The sequence below is a fragment of the Phragmites australis genome, chromosome 20 (genome assembly GCF_958298935.1).
Source record: "Phragmites australis chromosome 20, lpPhrAust1.1, whole genome shotgun sequence".
Classification (NCBI taxonomy): domain Eukaryota; kingdom Viridiplantae; phylum Streptophyta; class Magnoliopsida; order Poales; family Poaceae; genus Phragmites; species Phragmites australis.
In genome coordinates this window covers 23,552,980-23,572,447 of record NC_084940.1, presented here as the reverse complement: position 1 = coordinate 23,572,447, position 19,468 = coordinate 23,552,980, and the positions used below count along the sequence as shown (strand labels likewise).

General features: G+C 43.3%; 2 protein-coding genes across 6 annotated transcripts; both read right to left on the bottom strand.

Moving 5' to 3' along the window:
- Positions 1–1,226: 1,226 nt before the first annotated feature.
- LOC133901717 (protein LONGIFOLIA 2-like) lies at positions 1,227–7,955 on the bottom strand. Of its 2 annotated transcripts, XM_062343174.1 has the most exons (6): positions 7,283–7,955; positions 7,058–7,205; positions 5,913–5,980; positions 3,744–5,816; positions 3,313–3,463; positions 1,227–2,350 (listed from the first exon to the last, which is right to left on the bottom strand). In XM_062343174.1, the coding sequence occupies exons 2-6, from the start codon at positions 7,194–7,196 to the stop codon at positions 1,542–1,544; spliced, it is 3,240 nt and encodes a 1,079-aa protein (XP_062199158.1). In that variant the 5' UTR covers positions 7,197–7,205; positions 7,283–7,955; the 3' UTR covers positions 1,227–1,541. The 2 variants fall into 2 exon arrangements, with proteins under 2 accessions (XP_062199158.1, XP_062199156.1); XM_062343172.1 differs by having other exon boundaries at positions 1,228–2,350; positions 7,058–7,954.
- Positions 7,956–12,328: 4,373 nt separating this feature from the next.
- Positions 12,329–18,494, bottom strand: LOC133902494 (uncharacterized). Of its 4 annotated transcripts, XM_062344101.1 has the most exons (10): positions 18,298–18,490; positions 17,948–18,047; positions 17,506–17,708; positions 17,302–17,397; positions 16,928–17,023; positions 16,559–16,651; positions 13,156–13,341; positions 12,996–13,059; positions 12,843–12,926; positions 12,329–12,693 (listed from the first exon to the last, which is right to left on the bottom strand). In XM_062344101.1, exons 1-7 carry the CDS (start codon positions 18,371–18,373, stop codon positions 13,331–13,333), a joined length of 675 nt encoding a protein of 224 aa, XP_062200085.1. In that variant the 5' UTR covers positions 18,374–18,490; the 3' UTR covers positions 12,329–12,693; positions 12,843–12,926; positions 12,996–13,059; positions 13,156–13,330. The 4 variants fall into 4 exon arrangements, with proteins under 4 accessions (XP_062200085.1, XP_062200084.1, XP_062200086.1 ...); XM_062344100.1 differs by having other exon boundaries at positions 12,329–12,926; XM_062344102.1 differs by lacking the exon at positions 16,559–16,651 and having other exon boundaries at positions 12,329–12,926; positions 18,298–18,494.
- Positions 18,495–19,468: the final 974 nt, after the last annotated feature.

Below are 19,468 nucleotides of genomic sequence, written 5' to 3'. Positions count from 1 at the left end.
CAAATGCATTATCCTTGGAATCGGGACTAGTACATACCTATATTGTGTAAGTCTTGTAAGTACCTTCATACTTAGAGTGCTGCCCTTAAGTTGATGCAGGTAACGACGAACTAGTTTATAGATATTTTTTATCTCACTGATGCCGGTGATGGGCAGGAGTAGAGAAGGTCTGCTTGAACTAATATCAGTGGAGCATTTTGGGCAATGGCGCCACTGATCTTTTGTTGTTAATACTTCCGCTACATTCGAAAACTTTGATATAAGTAGAAACTGGAATTGTGACCAAGGTATGTAATATAAGTTAAGTCTTTGCACTCTATTCGTATCTTGTGATGAAACTATATTGTAAACGATATGTGTTGTGATCTTGAGCTTTGTGAGCATATATCGGGACTGCCAGAATTGCTCTCGTTTTAATTGAATAGTAGCTGTGATCGATGTTTTTAGATGGGTGTTAGCATTCGACACGTCAGATGACGGGTTTGTACTAGCCCTTATCTTTATAGACAATAAGCATTGTCGATTAAGCTGAATGCGATTTGGACGGCTCTGACAATCCAACGGGTGACACATCACCGTGGCAGCCACGTCAATGGCCTTATTTAATTCCTTCCCATTTGATCGTGGGCCCCACTAGGTGTCGCTCGTTGGATGGATGACACCTTGTTATCGCCCTTCCAACTGACAACGAAAAGTTAGATGTGCACTTTTTTCAAACGGGCACATAGTTTTGCAAATATTAAAAAATATAAAAGAATTGAGGCCTAGGCTTTCCACTTTACAAATCATTGAACATTTTGTGGACCTAGAGGATTGTTTCCCTCGTGTTCTCTTGCGATTTTATTTTTGTTAAAATCAGAATTATGCGCCATATTTGTAATCAGATTTGAGATGTCATATTCTAAGCATTTTCTAGTTATCTTTTTTCTAGAGAAATCTATTTATTCATTCATAGTTGGGCCTTGTCTCGGAAAACAAAGATGGAAATGAAGCTGGGTGGGCTGCGCATGTAGCAATGCACTTATTGGCCCGTGTGTAGTGGGCCGATTAGAAGGCCCAGCAGATAGGGAAAAAAGGTTGCTTGCAAAAAGCTGTTGCAGTGTAATGGCCTTTAGGTCCAATTGGTGGGCAAAACGAAATATGGAGCAACTGATGAAAATTGTTTTCCCTAAAATATAAAACTGATGAAAATGGTAACTGCGATGACTTGGCAATGCAGTACAAGTGGAGCAGCACCAGCAGTGGTATCGGATCCATACTCATCTGTGGTATGACAACAGCTACAAGAGTAAAAACTAAAAGGTGGTTCAGGCATTCAACTGAAAAAGCATCCCCAAAAAAAACACAAAAAAAAGCACCGGTATACATAGTATCTACATAGCACAAATCCCTGTTTCAGGTCCCTGCAATCTGCGCTGCTTATACAAAAACTTCTACACCTTCTCTCTTGAGAGGAAAAAGCTTTCATGTCAAATAAAGTTACAAATTCACAAATCAAATCGTTCCACTTCCACAACCTGATGATGGTCAACCAAACAGTATTAAGCAAAGAGTCGCCTTCTGCGCCTGCCTGCTACCTTCATCTGTGGGCCGTCAGCGGACTCGCCGTGCACCACCTCATCCACCAGCTCCTTGAATATCGACCGCTCGATCTCCAGCACCATCCCCGGGAGCTCCCTCCTAAAGCTTGTCCATCCCTGCAGCCTATGCAGGATCTCTGCATCAGGTATCACACTGCTGTCCTTCTGGCAGATACGCAACCGCTCTGTCTCCTGGTCTTCGATACCTGAAGAGAGGAATTTCACCAGTTGCTGCCCGCTCAGAACCTTTGCAGGTGGATCCTTCACTCTGGTGAACGAGCTGACCGAATAAACTATGTTTTCCTTCTCAAATTTCTGAAAGAGAAGCTCATTCACAGCGTCGAACATTAGCTTCCGGTGCGCTCTCTTGGGATCAGACTTTGTGCCACTTCTGCTTTGATGGATGCCGTCAGGTTTGGTGACCCATCCAGCCTTTCTTTGCTCCAACATGAGGAACAGATCGGGGTTAATCGGGTAGCCAGAAGAGTGAAGCTGGAGGCCTGCCTGTCCTGAACCTAGGTCTTTCATCAGAAGGCCTGAGGCCAGCAGTATCTCAGACACATAACGGTGGTCCGGACTTTCAGTCTTACACAAGAAAGCAATATGATCAACTGGAGGGGCATCGTCACCCTTGTTCACACTAAGCTGCTGGAGCTTCTCAAGCAGGCTAGCTACATTAGCGAGCTTACTGTTCTTGGTCTGCATAGCGAGCTTTGTTGGCTTTGTATCAGAAGGCTTCCAGGGCTCCTCTGTTGTATGATGCTCCTCATCTGCGGGTTTCAGGGAACAACACATCAGCCAATGGGTCACATCACATTAGTGCTGCAGTAAAAAAATTATCTGGCGCATGTATCATTTACAAATAGTGAAATAGCAAGTGAACTCAGCAAAGAGCTCAAACATTCTCCTAGCCATCTACATTTAAGAGATCTCTAATGTTGTTGTCATGCACATTTCACTCGCTGTTGTCAAACTTAAGAATCTATTATAAACTATTCAAATACTTGAGAACTGAACTTGCAGTGCACAAAATTGATATATCAGACATCATTGATGATTTGATGAACTACATAGCATTCCATGATTATTGATGCAGTAGTAGTTAAATTTATAGTGCGTGTGAAGCAAAGATGGGGGGCACTATCATTGAAAGTTTAGTCTGCCCAGTACTAGAGTACTGATACAATATGCAGTATACTGTTCTTCGAATGTACCAAGCAAGCCATGTTGATGTAAAAGGATACAGAAGGATATTGGACTGGCAGGTGCAAACTGCAAAAAAACAGTCCTTTTGCTTACGTTGCCACTTGCCACTTATGTCCTTTCCATCCTAGAGGACAATTGAAAAGGTGTAGTAATTACCAATTATACAACATTACTCTAGCCAAGATGATGGTGTGCACTAGTAGATTGTACCATTAATAGTATGTGATTATACTTGCTTATTGTACCTGGATGCACCTGCACCTATGGATTTTGGCATCAATTGTGTGCAATAACTTACTGTGCATCAATATATGCATTAGAGATGTACGACATGCAGTAGATGTAGGAGAACCCAGGCCCCTCAACCCAAGGAAATTACTCAGAGCTTCAACAGTGCAACAGACAATCGGAATGGGAAAAAAAGTAAATTAAGATATTAAAGAAGTAAAAAAAGATCTTGTTTAAGCTTCCAGTTGCTATGGTTGACAAACAAAAGTTTGGAAAGATGGTATAAAGGTGATCTTACCAGCATTAAGTGAATTTGAAGTCTTGCTGCCAGGGAACAAATCCTCCTGATCAAACGAAGAGTCTAACACAGAAACTGGACTTGGCCGTTCAAAGATAGCTGCTGAAGGGTCTACAGATGACACGTCCTTGCTTGCATCATATGAGGTTTTCTGAAGAAAAGATGCAAACCACAAAAATTAGACATGTAGCATTGTACATTATATGATTTAACTCGTCATTCTCGTCTCTTGACCCGACTAGCCTCAGAGGCTCAGAGAGAGATTTACAGAAGACCAAAACAAGTATTTATGTCCACTATGTACTACTACTTTCATCTTATTAGCTAAGTCTTGGAAATAATATCTTCATCAAAAAAATTAGTTAAACTTTAGAATATACATTTTTTTCTTCTCTATGTATGATGGCATTAATTGGAAGAAAAACCTTTACCACTTTTTCTGGATTCCTTCCTGATGGAGTTCCAATGCCTTGCTGAAAGTTAGAAATGTTCACTTCTGCAGATTTGTCAGTGCTTGTAACTTCTATATCCAGCTCTGAAGCAACACTCATGCTGCCATCTGACCTTGTGGACATATCATTGCCTTGCAGGTTTAGGCTCCTTGTCCTGCTATTCAATCCATTGTGCATGCCATCATCACCTTCTTGTGCATGAACAGGTTTCCTTCTGAATTTGCTTCGGGGTGACACTGAATCTAAATAATTCCTATCCGTGAATTGTCTTTGGTTTTTGTTAGACTCAGCAGAAGGAATAGGTGGTCTAGCCCTCCGCTCTGCCTCAAGCTTTTTCTGCAGTGATCTGGGACTAGTGGAGTTTTTATGCTTTTGCATGCTATTGTCTCTTATCAACTGCTGTCTTCTACATGAGCTCTCAGTAACCAGCAGTGAACTAGATTTTTGCTTGTTGCTGCTATCTTCCTTCCTTCCATTTGATCTCCTGTCATAAGAAGCAAGGGATTGAGGGGTAGGCACCCTTGGACTAGATTTTGCATGCTGCTCTTTGGCTGTCCTATTGATCATTGAAGCTTTCTTTTTATCAGTGCTATTGCCAGTTTGCAGCTGTGGGAGAACAGATGAACCGCTTAGTGGAATTACAGAAGAATCCATTTCGCTCAAAATGTTTGCAGACTTAGAAGGCTTCATAATTACAATAGGTGATTTGAAAGAGCTTTCTGCGTTGCTCTCTTCAAGCATCCACATGGGGTTGGTCTTACTGCTCAGTCCCATGTTCGCATCTGTCATCTCTTTGCTATCACTCTTTCCATCGTACAACTTCAGCATAGATTCTTCCTCCCGTTTCTTGTTTTGCAACAGTCCTTTTGCTTGCATGGAATCCAGAATCTGCTTAAGCGCTCTGAGGTCCTTGTTTGATTGCTGAAAATCAAGGTCCTTGAGACGTCTCTCTATATCGCTGTATACCGATGCAGCAGGTTGGTCTCTCCCATGAGCTCCTTTTGAACCCTTTGGCAGTTTTCGAGGTAGGACGATCCTTTCTTGTTGCTTCCACGGTGCAGTTTCAACAGGAAACTTGGAGTTGGGTATATTTCTGACTGTTGAATCCTGATTCCTTAGTTGTTGAGGAGCAGGCTCATTATGGGAGGAGATGTTCAAGGGGCTCAACACGGACTCCTGCTTGCTCTCTTGAACTGCTTTATATGCCTGTGATGATGCGGTATTGTTTTCATTATGCTCAGGCAACTCTTCGAGTCCCATGAGTTTCGCAACAACGCTAGGAAGACGCTTACAGGCAGGCTGTTCCAGCTGGGTCTTCGAGGCTGCATTGGCTCCCTTACTACTGCTGCTGCTCCTTTCTGAAGCACCCATACTTGGCTTTGATCTCAAATCCATCTCACGATTCAAAAGGTGACCTTCCTTGATGTCCAGTGACAACCTCGGTACCTCCCTCAGTTTTGATGCTGCTTCCTTACCATCGTACGAGAACCGAGGAGCATCATATGAAAGTCTTGCGTGATGGCCTGATTCAGACGGCGTCCAAGAGGCTTCCCTGAGCTTGGCCAACACTTGGAGCGATTCATTGATGTCCATGAGTCCCTTGCTTTTTCCTTGTATACCATCGCTAGCAGGCTTATCCAATTGCCTAGGTGGATCTACACAGTTGAATGGGTGATCTTGCCGTTCTTCCTTGGTGCAAATTCTGACTGACAAGTCATGGCTATCCTTATAGATAGAATCCTTCACGAGATTTCTTATACCAAGTGTTGGCAAGCTGGATTGAGCTGCAGGTATGTTGTCAGGCTTGGTAAGGGTATCATCAGGGTAGTCAAGTCCATTGTCACTATCAAAAGAGCTCTTGAGCTTCGGCGAGCTCTTGAACGGCCTCTCTGGAAACAGCATTCGGTCAGTGGACGATAGGTCTTGTTGTGTTGACCTGTTGCCATCAAGGGAGGAGAATGACGAAGATGGTGATGACGAATATGAGGTTTGCGACAGTTCTGCTGTTGGTATTTTCTGGTTCTCAGCCCATGTTTTACTCAAGTTCTTCTCCTGAATGCAGTTTGAAGCAACTCAGTCAGGATTTGGATGTCAGTAAACAAAACACATGTGTCTGCTATGCTCATGCTGTTTATACAGAAAACTTACGGGAACAATCTGGGGTGAATATCTTGTGCACTCTCCCCCTACACTTGGGCTGTTGGACAGCGCATGGCCTGTTGCAGGAAGTGAAAGAAGTCTCAGCGCTGACCAGACAAAAGAAACATGCTGTTTCTTATAACAAAAAGGAAAATAAAAGAGAAGAAAATGCTGTTTCTTATAACAAAAATGAGAAAAAGGGGCAAATCAGACCCAAGACAGGGAAGATCTTGCCATGGTTTTGTCAAATAATATAGAAAAGAAACAAAGTGTCAGCATCACTGTTAAATTAAAGTAGTGAATTCAAGGCAATAATCCTCCTTTCATGTAATGGATGGTGTGTACTGGTGCCAACTTTCTTTTGGGCGCATATTTCTTATCTGAAACAAGGTTCCTAATTGTTCCAGCAAAAAAAAAAAAAGAAGAAGAAAAAAGAAACAAGGTTCCTAATCTCCAAGGGTTGATTTTTGTCGGCGGCCAGGGCTGATATTAGGATGGTTAATGGGGGTGAAAGGACAGTTCTTGGTGTATCATCAGTGAGCAACAACATTTCGCCCAAAAAAGAGGCAGCTCATCAGTTACAACCAACATCTCGCCCGAAAAAGAGGCAACTCATTAGTTACCACCAACACCTAGTAATTCACTGCAGGTTGAATGGAATGAACACTAAATTCTGGTGCAAGCATATGTGGAGCAATTGCTTTTTTTCCCTATATAATGGAAGTACAACTCCCGGCCTCTGCACGTGGAGCATTTGCTACTTGCCCTTTTCTTGTTGGGGCTTTCTTGTCCATACTAAAAATCACAAACAGAACCTGATTTATCTTCAAAGTTGCAGAAATGCCGTAGAGACATTTCTTGTGCGCATTCCATGTAAAGACCATAAGCCGTAGAGACATCAAAAGCATAGATCACGGCTTCGAGCATATAGAAACGATTGCCATGAGGGCGCTGCTACTGAAATTTTCCAGAAACTGAATTGCAGAAATGCAGAAAATGTGGCTGCACTGCACTGCAGACAGGAAAAATTCTATCTTGCAGAATGAATCAGCAGGCGAACAGAATTGCAGAAGAGGAACATGTATGAGCAATCCAAACCAAGGCAAGGCAAGGAGGCAGAGAAATAAGACGAAGGGGATGAAATGGAAGCCGACCTGGGGGGAGCAGCCTCTTGTGGGCGGCGAGCGGGTGGCGGCGGTCGAACGCCTGCAAGATCCCGGTGACGCAGCCAATCTGGCGGTGCAGCTCCGGCCGCCTCTCCTCCCCAAACGCCTGCAGGTACTTAGCCGGCATCTCCCTCCCCTTGTTGCGCCAACAAACGGCTCAAGAAAGAGCGACCAGAACCCAAAGAAATCCCAAAATGCAGGAGCCCCTACCACCTTGCTAGCAGGTCAAGAACGTGTCATCTCTGGCTGTCCTTCAGCCGCACAAACACATGGTGATCGGATACGCTTCCGAGAGGGAGAGACACTTGTGCCTCTGTGACTGAGCAGGTAATCAAGAACGCCAGCACTGCCTCACACTCTCCAGCTCCAGGTAGCAGAATGGCAGGATTGCCGCAAGAAGCTGCAGAAGTATCAGGTATCTCCCGTCCCCTCCTCCCTCCTCTCACTCCTATGACTGCGAGCTACCAGGAGAAGGGAAGGAGAGAAGACTTGAGACTGAGAGGATGGCATTGCATTGCATATGACTTTTACCTTTTTTTAATTGGGAGCCTTACTCGTGATAGATGCAGTTAAAGAGGGAGGAGGGTAGCTGAAGCCTGAAGGAGACTGACAAAGTGTTGTTGGATTGCCATGCTTTGCTGGGACCAGCCACATAGTCTAACCCATTCTCTTCTCTCTCAGCAGCCCATGTGCCATCTCTCTCTCTCTCTCCACGCGTGTGTACACCAATTTGGCATTTGGTGTGCAGGCAAGGAAAACTAGGGAAGAATTGGTTGGTTGGGTTCAGTGAGGGAAAAAATCCTCTTGTTCCTGACCGGTTGGTAGTAGTGCACTGGAGCTGCTGCTAAAATCTAACGATGTAGGCATGGATTAGCTGTGCGTATTAGTGCTGATACGCACTGCATCATCTCCTTATGTTGATTTGAGTCAAGGAGGCATTGAATGGAAGGAAGGGGCATGGATGAAGGAACTACTAACCAACAGTGCATTCATAGTGTGGATGCGTGACGACAACTACCAAGTCTTGCCGTTGAAGCATTGCTGCTGGGTGTGCAGTGAATCAGTGATGCCAACTGCACAGAGAATAAGCATCTACAGTCTACAGGAGCTCATCTCTCATACCTTGTAAACCAATAATAACCTGAATAATCCCAAACCAATGTGACCTAACACAAAATGCTCAGTTCACCCAACTACTGCTTAGAGCATGAACAGATGAACTTTCCCAGTAAAAACATGTAGCTGCTGCATCAAGGAAAACAAAACGGAATTAGCATGTGCCATCCTAGGATTACGCGGTAATTAAACAGATTGAGGGAAAAGCAGACATGTTTGTCGGTTACCTACAAAATTTATTAGATCTTGACAGGAATAAAAAGAGTGGACCACTGCTTAAGCGTTTAGGTGCCGGGTGAAAACTGAAAACACCACATGGTGCAGAGAAGAGGTTGCCGTTTGTGATGATGCATTTGGGCGCTGGATCCGACTAGGCTGAAAGAGGCAGCCTAACTTTCTCTCGCTTGGCCAGTCCAGCACCTGCAACAATAATTAGTGGTAGTGTGGTACTCATTAACAGTTGACACCGATTCGGTTTTTCCAGTTATTTGATATATTTCAGTCCAGAGTCTATGATCCTCTAATCATCCACAACATTGATGAAGACCATTGGGGAATGAAAGAGATACACCATCCATCTGCATCAATTCCACAGAGGACCCCTTGACTGCTAAATAAGAACCACTAAAAATTAAATAAAATCTAACACATGGGTTTCTAGCAGTACTCTGCAGAGATTTTTGCAGATTGATGATGGTAATAAGTAGTGTCTAAAACAGCACAGAGAAGCACACGTTTAATCGTGTGTCTTCTTCTTGCACCAAACACATGGTGATCCTGAGCAGGCACGTCACCGCTAGCTCAGGCTAGCTAAGCATGAAGTAAAACCATAATGACTAAGAAATTCCCTGAGTGGGCGAGATCTGATCTTTGTCTCCATCTTTACCTTTCCAGCGCCTTCTCTAGCTTTTCTGGGGAGTAATCATGATGTAGCATTCATTCGATTGCTTTTGGCTACGGATGGTATCCTGATCGTTCGATTCAGGATAACATTTTTTTCAATGTCAGATTCCGATGCACACTGCCTTCCATTTCTGCTCAATTTCCACTCATTTGAGGCCTTCCCATTATCTTTTTTTACGTTTTGCATAATCTTTTTACGTGAAATGTACGGCTTCGCAATTACTATTATCAAACAGGCGTGAGGGCAGATGCGTAGAGAGTAGAGATGGGATTACAGATGATTAGCACTACTATTTGGAGCTGTACAAGAACTGGTGAGATAAGAGGGATGCATGTACCAAGTAAGCCCACCACATGGGAAAAGAGAAGTTGGCAGTGGCAATGCAATGCAATGCAATTGCTATGGCAAGCAAGATTATCAAGGCAGGACAGGACACAGGAGGTGTGCACACCATCTGCCCCCACCACCAATGATCTCCTTTGCATTGCACTGCATTGCATGTTGAAAGAAACAAAAGACCTGTCTGCACCAGCTAGGCTGGCTGGCTGGCACATGATGCTACCTGCATAGTTTCTCTTTTTGGTTTTCCCAGCAGCAGAAGCTTCCACCAACACCCATGTGACCCCTATGAAGACCAGATCAGTGTTCAGCAGCATGGTAGGTCAGGCCTCCTCTTGATCCATAGTTGATTGATTCCCTGAACAAACTAGCAAACAACCGAACCAAGCAAGCAATTCTTTGAATTCTTGCTGTGGGAGGCCAGTCAAAAGAACAGATATTTGTAGCTGTTAAAAATATGCAATGCACATGGCAGCCATCACATCTGGATACTAGCTACATTATCATATCTAAACACTGGCATGAGATGCATCGAGATTGGGGCAATACCGTTAGAACAAGAACTCTTAGCATCCTGACTCCTGAGATTTGTTTACTTCTTGAAGGTATCAAGATGATTTGTTTAGTTGGAATTAGTTTTTTACCTTCTTCTTTTGCGGACAGCTCCACTTATCGATGTAGCAAATCATGCATTTGGTCGCATGCAACGGCATGTCCCACCCCCCTTGCTTCGACTTTGGGTCGTTGAAAGAGGCAACTGATAAAAAATAATCTGCTCTCGAAAAAGAAGACAAAAAAATAATCTACTGTGCTAAGTACTACTGCTAAACAAACCATTCTTTCAGCAGAAACGAAGGGGAGCTGCTGACTGAACACTAAAATGGAACCCCAAAGAGGAGTTCAGAACTGTGTTACGTGGGCATCCATGTCTAAATCTTTTTACCAAATCAGATACTTCGAATCCGAGTCGGATTTCGACACCCGTGTCCGTGTCCAGATAACACTAGTTTAGAACAGAAAAAAGGTAAAATGTGCCTCTGAGATATCTATCACCAAAGGGAAAGAAGAAAAGGACGGTTTTCACATGCAGCATGAGACGACGATGCCTGCATATCGACCTACTGGGCAAGGAAGAAAGAAGCCACAATCTACAGGCGCCTGATCTCTGAAAGTGATGTGCTTGTTCTTACCAACCAAGACAAGTTGCATCACATCTTCATGATGGTGGTCCATATATACTTGGTGTTTTCATGCTCATGAAGCATAACCATCCACACCAATCGATGTGATCAATGCAACGCAGTTTGCAGCACCAGTTTAGGAATCAGCCTAAGGATCCTAGTATTTTAGTGTGGTGTGGCAAGAAGTATGGAGACATGAATTTATTGGTGGAGTACTAACTCTGTGTTCGGCAAAATCTTGCTTAGATCAAAGTGTCCTTTCCATTTATGAACACTGCATTTTTTGAATGGTTTCTGAACACTGCAACGCTATTGTATGTATCGTGTGGATTGTGAAGTGTAACCATAAGCAAGTCAGTATATGTTTTACAGTTTGCCAGCAACATTTTGGGGTACATTTTCGGCACAGATTTGAGAGGAAGTGTGTTCCTTCAGATGGAGATTTATGGAGACTTGGTTCGCCCGATAAGGTCGGATCAAATTATCATAATATCAAATTCCTTAGTATCAGTATATCCATTGGTTAATCAAGGATTCGTTTGGTCAAGCTTAAACTTTACCTTCACATGAAGAACTTTTTAGAGCCCAAACAGGAATCATCAAGTTGCTTATTGGTACACAAGTATCAGAGCCACAGGCAAATGGAGCCTTACACTCAGGCTTCGAGTTTATAAGAAAAAGTTTTCTACGGATCTGCATCTTCAGTGAACTTCTGTCTTCTATCTAGAAGACTTACAAGTTACAAAAGTAACATCAGAAAAGAAGATTAGGCTGAACCAAATATGCAGTACTGAGGATGATATGATTAATGCTGACAGGCTAACTTGCCAACCTAAATAATAGAATGAAAACCAAGCTACATACAGCATTTGTCTTTGGTTATCAGAAATGCAGAACGGCTTTGCAATTGAACGCTTCAGCTGGATCAGGTGGGAACTTGTCTTCCAGGATATGCTGCACATCCTGTATTCCTATGACAACACTGCACAGTCTGCACTTCAGCAAGGGATTCATGACTCTGCAACCTGCACTAAAAATCTAACAGACTCATCAGGCACTTCTTGCTGCATTCAGTCCCCCGCACAAGCTACATGTCAGATGTAGTAACTACTCACCGTTGAATATTCAATAATGGCATCCTGGCCTTCAAAAGAGTTGCATGCATCATGTATATGAAAAAAAAGTTAGAGATGCATGATCAAACAGTACAAGGAATGTTATGGGAAGCATGCAGAGACATGCTAATCTTAGTGTGATGACTTGGCTGCTGGTCCATACAGCATGCTGGCAATAATTGAACATATATTTACCTGTCTCAAGGATGGAGATCATGCTGTCATAAAAGTTGAAAAATACCATCGATGTGAGGATGACATATGGATCCATATTATTCTCACACTAATGATATTTTCCAATATGGACATTTTTACAATAATATCCACATAATTTTACCTATTATAAATGAATTGAGAATCTTGGAGGCATACATCTTGCTATTTCACACAGTACCATCATGGCCAATAAGACAAGAAAATGACAACCTTTCAAAATTGTCTTTCACGGCAGGATACTCATATCTCAATTTTATTCCACAAATGGATGGTTAAGAGCAAAACATTAGAGCGAAAAATAATCGAGGGGTTGACGCAGAATTCTCTGCTGAACAGCAATTATCTTTTGCAATGTGGTAAGCTCTGTCACTAGCATGTGATATCTATCTTTAATGAACAAAAATAATCTTTTGCAATGACACTACCAGCTCTGCCATTGCCCATTGGCAAGAAACAATGACATCATTCAATGACATTGTAACAATTACAAGACTTGGCAAAAGAGAGATTGCAGCTTCAAAAAAATTGAAACATCCTTAAAACATAGTCATCAAAACTTCCTGTAATCCTTGAAACAGGGCAATGAATGATTCGTTACTCAAGCATACTTATAGTACAGGTGAACAATCCTTGTAGCTTCTTCTGGAGCAACAGAGAGCTAACAAAATTCTTGGGATCAGAAATCCGCCCACTCCCTTGACTATGAAACAGAAATTACGAAACTAGACTCCATGTAGCTGCACTGCAAAATTCCTGCCAAGAGCAACACGAGTGAACACAAAACTTTAAGCAGATTGAACCTTCATGCACAACAGCATTTCAAGCTAAAGACTTCTCAACTTTATCAACTATTTGAACATAGAAATTCCAGTGTGCATCCCTCTCTGTAATGGAGGGCTGACCTTACGGGTTATCCTGAACAAACACTTGAACATCATCTGTAGCAGCAAGCCTTTCAAGATAATCACGCAGATCTCAACCTCGTCCTGTATACGGAACATTAGAATATATAGCATTCGAAACAGTAAACAATGTTGTGAAGTGCTGAAGCATACCTAATGAATAATCATCCCTCTGGTTAAGGTAACTGTAGGGGTAGGGGAAAATGGCTGTATGTGGCTGCACAACACAAATAACAAAAGTGCATGTATTACAATAAATGGACATTACGACTAACAGAAATCACAGATATATAAACAAGGGTGAACTTAGTACCGGGTTGCACGGAGCCTTGCAGGGAGAGTCGTTCACAAGTAATGTATTTGAAGGAGAAAACTCTCCCTGCTCCCATGGAAGATTAGGCTCTTCTTTATTCCACAATTTCTTTAGTTCCTTCAGAACTAAGGGTTTGTGCTGATTGTCAATTGTGTTACATCCAGTAACAGTGCAATTAGACATGTCCTGGTCAATAAGAGCGATAAGAAACATTACTATATGAGTAGCTCGCAACCAAAATATAGAAAGCATGGCAATGCATACAACAGCATTCAAACAAAAGATAAGAATTGTCAAAGGCCAAACACAATCAAACAACGATAAGAAAATTGATAACTGAGAATGATCTAGAGATGCGCAGCACACATTGCATAACTTCCATTACCATATTAGTGGAAAGAGGAAATTGTATGGTGGGTCACTCAACTTGCCGCGTCTGTCATCTGGGCCAATGGTTCTGGTCACTGTACTTTAAAATTGTACTTCCAGGTCGCTAAAGTATGTTTAGCTAGTCACTAGTGGGTCTAAACAGGCCAACATGGTTGAAATGCTCATGTGGGAGTCCACCTCAGCAATCAGGTGCCCTAGACGTTCTTTTGCCAAAAAAAGGGGGAGAAAAACTGAACTGGTTAATCACATTTCATTAGTAGCCCTTATGGCAGAAGCAACCAGGGCTGCCTCGATGACGGACGGTGCGGGTAGACAGCGGCCAGGGCTTGGAGTCGGTGATTGGGTCAGGTTTGACGGTGTTCTGCACGTGTGGAAGCAGGCTGCTGCTGGGGAAGCATGACGCTGGTTAGAGGCCTGACTTCCCAATCCATGGTGCAGAAGCTTCGTAGTGCAGGAGACCCACCATATATAGCAGAGCCATGATCAAGACTTATGTGGACAAGCATACATGTAAAAGAGAGTGGGAGCTGAAGCCTTTATAGTCAAGTACCTTGCTGAAAGGTATGCTGAGGACAGAGCAGATGACAAGATGAGTCGGAGTAGATTTGCAAAGATTGTGCAGAACACAACATGACTCCTAGAAGAAAGCTTGCTAGGGATGATGTTGCACGATATAACCAGCTGTGGGACTATGCAACTGATTTGAGGAGGTCAAACACAGATAGCTGTTTTTTCTTGAACTTGGTGAATGGATGCTTTAGTACCGCGTATATGTCACTTGACACCTGCAAGACCCCTTAATTCTCATTGTTTCAAAAGTGCAGAACAAATTCTCATCTCTTATTGGAAGCAAGGGAGCTACATATTGTTTGTCCTTCGAAGTCTATGACAAGCAATGACTCAGACAATCAAGTCCCAAATACTGACCAGACTCTACCCCAAGCAAAAAGAATCCAAGGAGAAGAGGAGTGGCAAGATCTATGATCAGGCAGAAGGTTGAGGAAATGACTGACTTGGCAAATACTTGTTTCACTCTACCTGCTGGAAAGGGTGCGTTCTAGCCTTCCAGGTATATCGTGCACCTGGCAGTCAGGAGGTGTGACTGCAGACGTTGGCAGCTAACTGCCATCCTATGCATTCATGCCGCTTCATGCTTTAGAAATGAGAGAATTCAACCTGAGGATATGGTGTCTACATGCTACAAAACTGAATGGTAAAATGTCAATGAACCAAATGTGAACCCTCCGCCTCCGGTATATGACAGAAAGGTGGGGCGGCCTAAGAAGTGTAGAAGAAGCAGCCCATTGAGATGGAGCAGGTGCTATGCTATCTAAACATGGAGCTTTCATGGATCGTGCCTTATACAATGGTGCAAACCACAATAGGAAAGGATGTCCACTGCTCAACGGTGAAGGAGCAAAGAAAAAGACAAAAATTAAGAGGAAGAGAAGTGCATAGGAAAAAAAAGTGGGGAGGATAATGAACCAGCCAATATTGAGTTACATTTAATTTTGGAAAGATCATTCATTGCATAAGCATTTCTCACCTGACTCTAAATTAATGCTGTAAGTATCCTTTCCTAGAGATTCAAACCCCTCGGTATGATGTAGCCAACAAAGCACTACTGGTATGTCTGCACTAATGGAAGAGGTGATCCATAATACCCTACTCTTTGCTACAGTTTGTTGTTGGCACAGGTACTAAATTATTACATGTCAGGCTACACCATGTCACACCCGTTTTCCCTTCCCTCTCTTTGATCTCTCTCTGCCTGTGGGACCCACCCATCAGCGCATCTTCTTCCTCCTCCATTGTCGTCTTCCTTTTTCTTCTGTGCTGGAGCCCAAATCAAATCCCCGTGAAAAATGTCACCATTTAAAGCAATTGAAGCGCCGATTGAAAGCCGGATGGAAACTGCCCCCACATGATCTCTTTCCCAGTCAATTGCGTGGTGAAAGAAGGAAACTGACACGAATTAGCCGCCCATTGCCTTAAACCCTAGCTGCCGCCGAGCTCCCCTCACCCGGCTATAAAAGCCACATATGACCCTCGGCTGAGCTCCTCTTGCATCCCCGCACCCAAGCACCTCGTCGCCCGAGCATCGCCGTTTCGAGCTCCAGACGCCGCCGAACCATCATCGAGCTCCGCTATCATCGCTGTGCCTCTCCGATATTCCCCGACACCCACAACCACATCAAACGGAGTCGCCTGCCGCTGCTCGTCCTCCTCCATCGCTCGCCATCGACATCTAAGCATCGCGATGTCTCCTTCGTCCTCCTCCGACCGTCCTTCGCCGTTCTAAGCTCGTCACCGACGCCTTCCAAGCCGGAGCCGAGGTAGCCCCTCTGTCGTTCGATCTAAAGTAGGCGACTGAAATTAATTGGTATGGCATGTGGCAATGCAACCACTGTGCAACATGCTCGGGAAGCAGTTGCGGAGTGTGAGAGAAATGCAAGGGGGCGGGCTGTTCTACTTATCACTTTATGGCACAAATATGCAAAATGAACCAAGTAATGTTGGTAGAATTGTTAATCATATGAACACTTGAGATTAATATTGCTCATTTTATATAAAAAAATATACTAAAGCAACTATATGCTCAAGGTCATCTAAAACAAAAGAAAGATTGTGAAAGAAATATGAGGATACTGGGGGCAATTCCCTGGAGGAATAATGATAGATAGAAGGTCAGGAGGACTATTTCAGAGCTATATTGCATATACAGACATAGAGATGGACCAATTAATTGTCTTGTTAATATATGTACTTAGAAGGAAGTAGGCACATTTTTGGTGGGCCAGAACCCATCCTGGCCTTAAGGTGGCTCCGCCAGTGTCGAGAAGAGAACGCTAATCTACTTAATCATGTGAACACTAACACAAAGAGAAGTGAAGCAACCATTGCAATTTGATACACCCCCCCCCCCCCCCCAAAAAAAAAGAAAAAAAAACCTAGCTCTAAGCCCTAGCGCAAGAACTGCTGTGATGGCAAGGTTGAGGGTATACATGCATACCTGAAACAGCAGCTGTGGTGGCATCCTGCTCAACCATCCCCCTCTTCTTTGCATTCGCATCCTCCTCCTTCCATTTTGGTGTCCCTTCCAATGCTAAAAACAGAAAATCAACGCTAATCAGACACTCTCTGAATAGGAATTGACAAACTCTAGTAATGGAATCGAATTCACATGCCAGATGGGCAATACAATCAATGCACAACATGGTCTAGAAGCAAACACTCATGTATCTAAATCATGCAAACATGAACACGAACTGAAGCAAAGCACTCATCGCCATTTGTTATAATAAAACCTAGCTCTAAGCCCTAGCACAACCATTGCTGCAACACATGGCAAGGTCAAAGGTGTACACACAATCATGCATACCTGAAATAGCAGCAGTGGTGGCTTCCTGCTCCGCCATCTCCCACTCCTTCACCTTCGCCGCCTCCTTTTTCTTACATTTTGGTGTCCCCTCAGATGCTAAAATCGGAAAACCAACCTTAATCAAAACACTCCCTCGACAGAAATTGACACACACTAGTAATTGAACTGATTGACATGGCATGTGGCAATGTAATCACTGTGCAACATGCTCGAGAAGTGAACGCTAATCTATCTAATCATGCGAACACGAACACAAACCGAAGCAAAGCACCCATCACAATTTGGTATTATAAACCCCAGCTCTAAGCCCTAGCAAGAGAAAAAGAATTGTTGAAACATATGGCAAGGTTGAGGGTGCACGCATGCGCACATACCTGAAACAGCGCCGGTGGTGGTTTCCTGCTCCAAGATCCCCCTCTCCTTCGCCTTGGCCTCCTCCTTCTTCTTCCATTTTGGTATCCCCTCCAATGCTAAAATTGGGAAACCAACTAATAATCAGAAGGCTCTACAGAAATTAATACACACTAGAAATGGAACTAAATCGATATGACAAGGTCAAAGGGTGAACGTACACATACCAGAAGTAGCAGCGCTGGCAGCCTCCCACTCCTCCATCCCCTTTCCCTTTGCCTCCTCTGCCGCCAGCGCCACCATGGAATCAGAATCAGGTAGGGATTCCTGTTGCTCCTGCTGCTTTTTCTTTTTCATCTTCTTCTTACATTTTGGTGTCCCCTCTGATGCTAAAATCAGAAAACCAACTCTGAATAGGATGCTCTCTCCACTGAAATTAGCATATACACACTAGTAATGGGATTGAATTGACATGGCATCTGGTAATGTAATCACTGTGCAAACAAGGTGAAGAAGCGAATACTCCACTGAAATTAATCATGTGAAAATGAGCATGAACTGAACCGAACCACCCATCGAAATTTGATATGACAAAACCCAAGCCTAAGCCCTAGCAAGGGCATTTTCGCGACACATGGTAAGGCTGAGGGTGTACGGATGCACACATACCTGAAACAACAGCGGGGGTGGGTTCCTGCTCGGCCACCCCCCCTCTCCTTGGCCTTCGCCTCCTTGTTCTTCTTCTTGCATTTTGGTGTCCCCTCCGATGCTAAAATCGGAAAATCATCTCTAATCAGAACGCTCTCACTATGGAAACTAGTAATGGAACTGATTGACATAGCATTTGGCAATGCAATCATCGAGAAGAGAACGCTCATCTATCTAATCAAGTGAACACAAACACGAACCGAAGCGAAGCACACATCGCAACTTGATATGATAAACCCTAGCTCCAAGCCCCAAATGAGAGCTGACATTGCTTCGACACACGGCAAGGTCGAGGGCGTACGCGCACGCACCTGAAGCAGCGGCAGAAGTGGCCATCGCCTCGTCCTCCTCCATCGCCACCGGCGGCGTGGAATCAAAATTTGGCATCCTCTCCCTAGGGCGCGCAGCCGGAGAGCGGACTAGACCGGAGGCACCAGCATCGGGTATTTTTCTCGGGCGAAATGACCTGCCTCAACTCTTACCTTATCCGCGAAACTAAGCTTAGCTCAGTTGATTAAATTTCTTACGATGGAACATGCTTACTCGAGTTCGAATTTGAATCCTTATACTCGCATGGGGTGCTTGTATTTTATTAGAACTAGCTAAGTGTTAGCACGTTATAATAAAAATATAAATATTAAATGTAGTAACATAAGTATAAAATAAGATATGAAGATATAGATATGTTATGAGAGCACTGTCGAACGAATACGCTGAAAATAATATCATAGTTTGATTTTAGATGGGATCCAAAAAGGAGGAGAAGATTATCCGTTAATTGTTCTCCTAATTTATTTATTTGTTTTTATTAGTAAAGCATGTCTCATATCCGTAGCTGGTAATAAGACGGAGAAACTGGAAGATGAGGTGTATAGTAACAGTGAGTAAAATATTATAATTTTATAGATTTTTATTAGATAGAAAGATAATAGAGAAGATGTGACGCGAAAATGAACTTATATTTTATATAGTAGAGATTAAATGAGTCTGAGAAGTTATTTAGTATAGACGTTAGGATTCCAGATTGCACAGTAATTTTCGACGACGATAGTAGGACTGAATTGGAGGATAAAGATTATGTGTTGGGATGTGAATATAGCTGATGGGTACTTAGATGTCTGTTGGATGACTTTGCAAGCAAAACCATTTAGGAGCCTGTTTTCAGGTTTTGGGACAAGGGAATGATGGGATTACAAAGGGTTGTCACAAACACATATTTCGAATATGCATTTCATATCTTTTCATCTCGCAAGATAGTCACTATGGTTGTTCAGTTTGAAATTAAATCTAGTTATCAGAGTAGCATCACATTGGAGCAGAATACAGAGGGAGCAAATTCACGTGCTGACAGGTGGTAGAGCTAATCAATCGCAGGCAGCGAGTACAACAAATTCACGTGCAACAGGTGGTAGAGCTAAGAACTCACATGCAGGAGGTGGTAGAGCAAAGCAGACACAGGGATCAGATGATGAAAATACGGGC

What these genes read in the sequence shown, in the direction of transcription:
- LOC133902494 (XM_062344099.1), bottom strand. Translation starts at nt 18,373, where the DNA reads ATGCCAAATTTTGATTCCACGCCGCCGGTGGCGATGGAGGAGGACGAG. An exon ending in CACCACCGGCGCTGTTTCAG is followed by an intron (nt 17,024 to 17,301) that starts GTATGTGCGCAT and finishes TTCCGATTTTAG; the next exon opens with CATCTGAGGGGACACCAAAA. An exon ending in CACCACTGCTGCTATTTCAG is followed by an intron (nt 16,652 to 16,927) that starts GTATGCATGATT and finishes TTCTGTTTTTAG; the next exon opens with CATTGGAAGGGACACCAAAA.
- LOC133901717 (XM_062343174.1), bottom strand. Translation starts at nt 7,196, where the DNA reads ATGCCGGCTAAGTACCTGCAGGCGTTTGGGGAGGAGAGGCGGCCGGAG. An exon ending in ATTCACCCCAGATTGTTCCC is followed by an intron (nt 5,817 to 5,912) that starts GTAAGTTTTCTG and finishes AACTGCATTCAG; the next exon opens with GAGAAGAACTTGAGTAAAAC. An exon ending in GAAGGAATCCAGAAAAAGTG is followed by an intron (nt 3,464 to 3,743) that starts GTAAAGGTTTTT and finishes TCTTTTCTTCAG; the next exon opens with AAAACCTCATATGATGCAAG.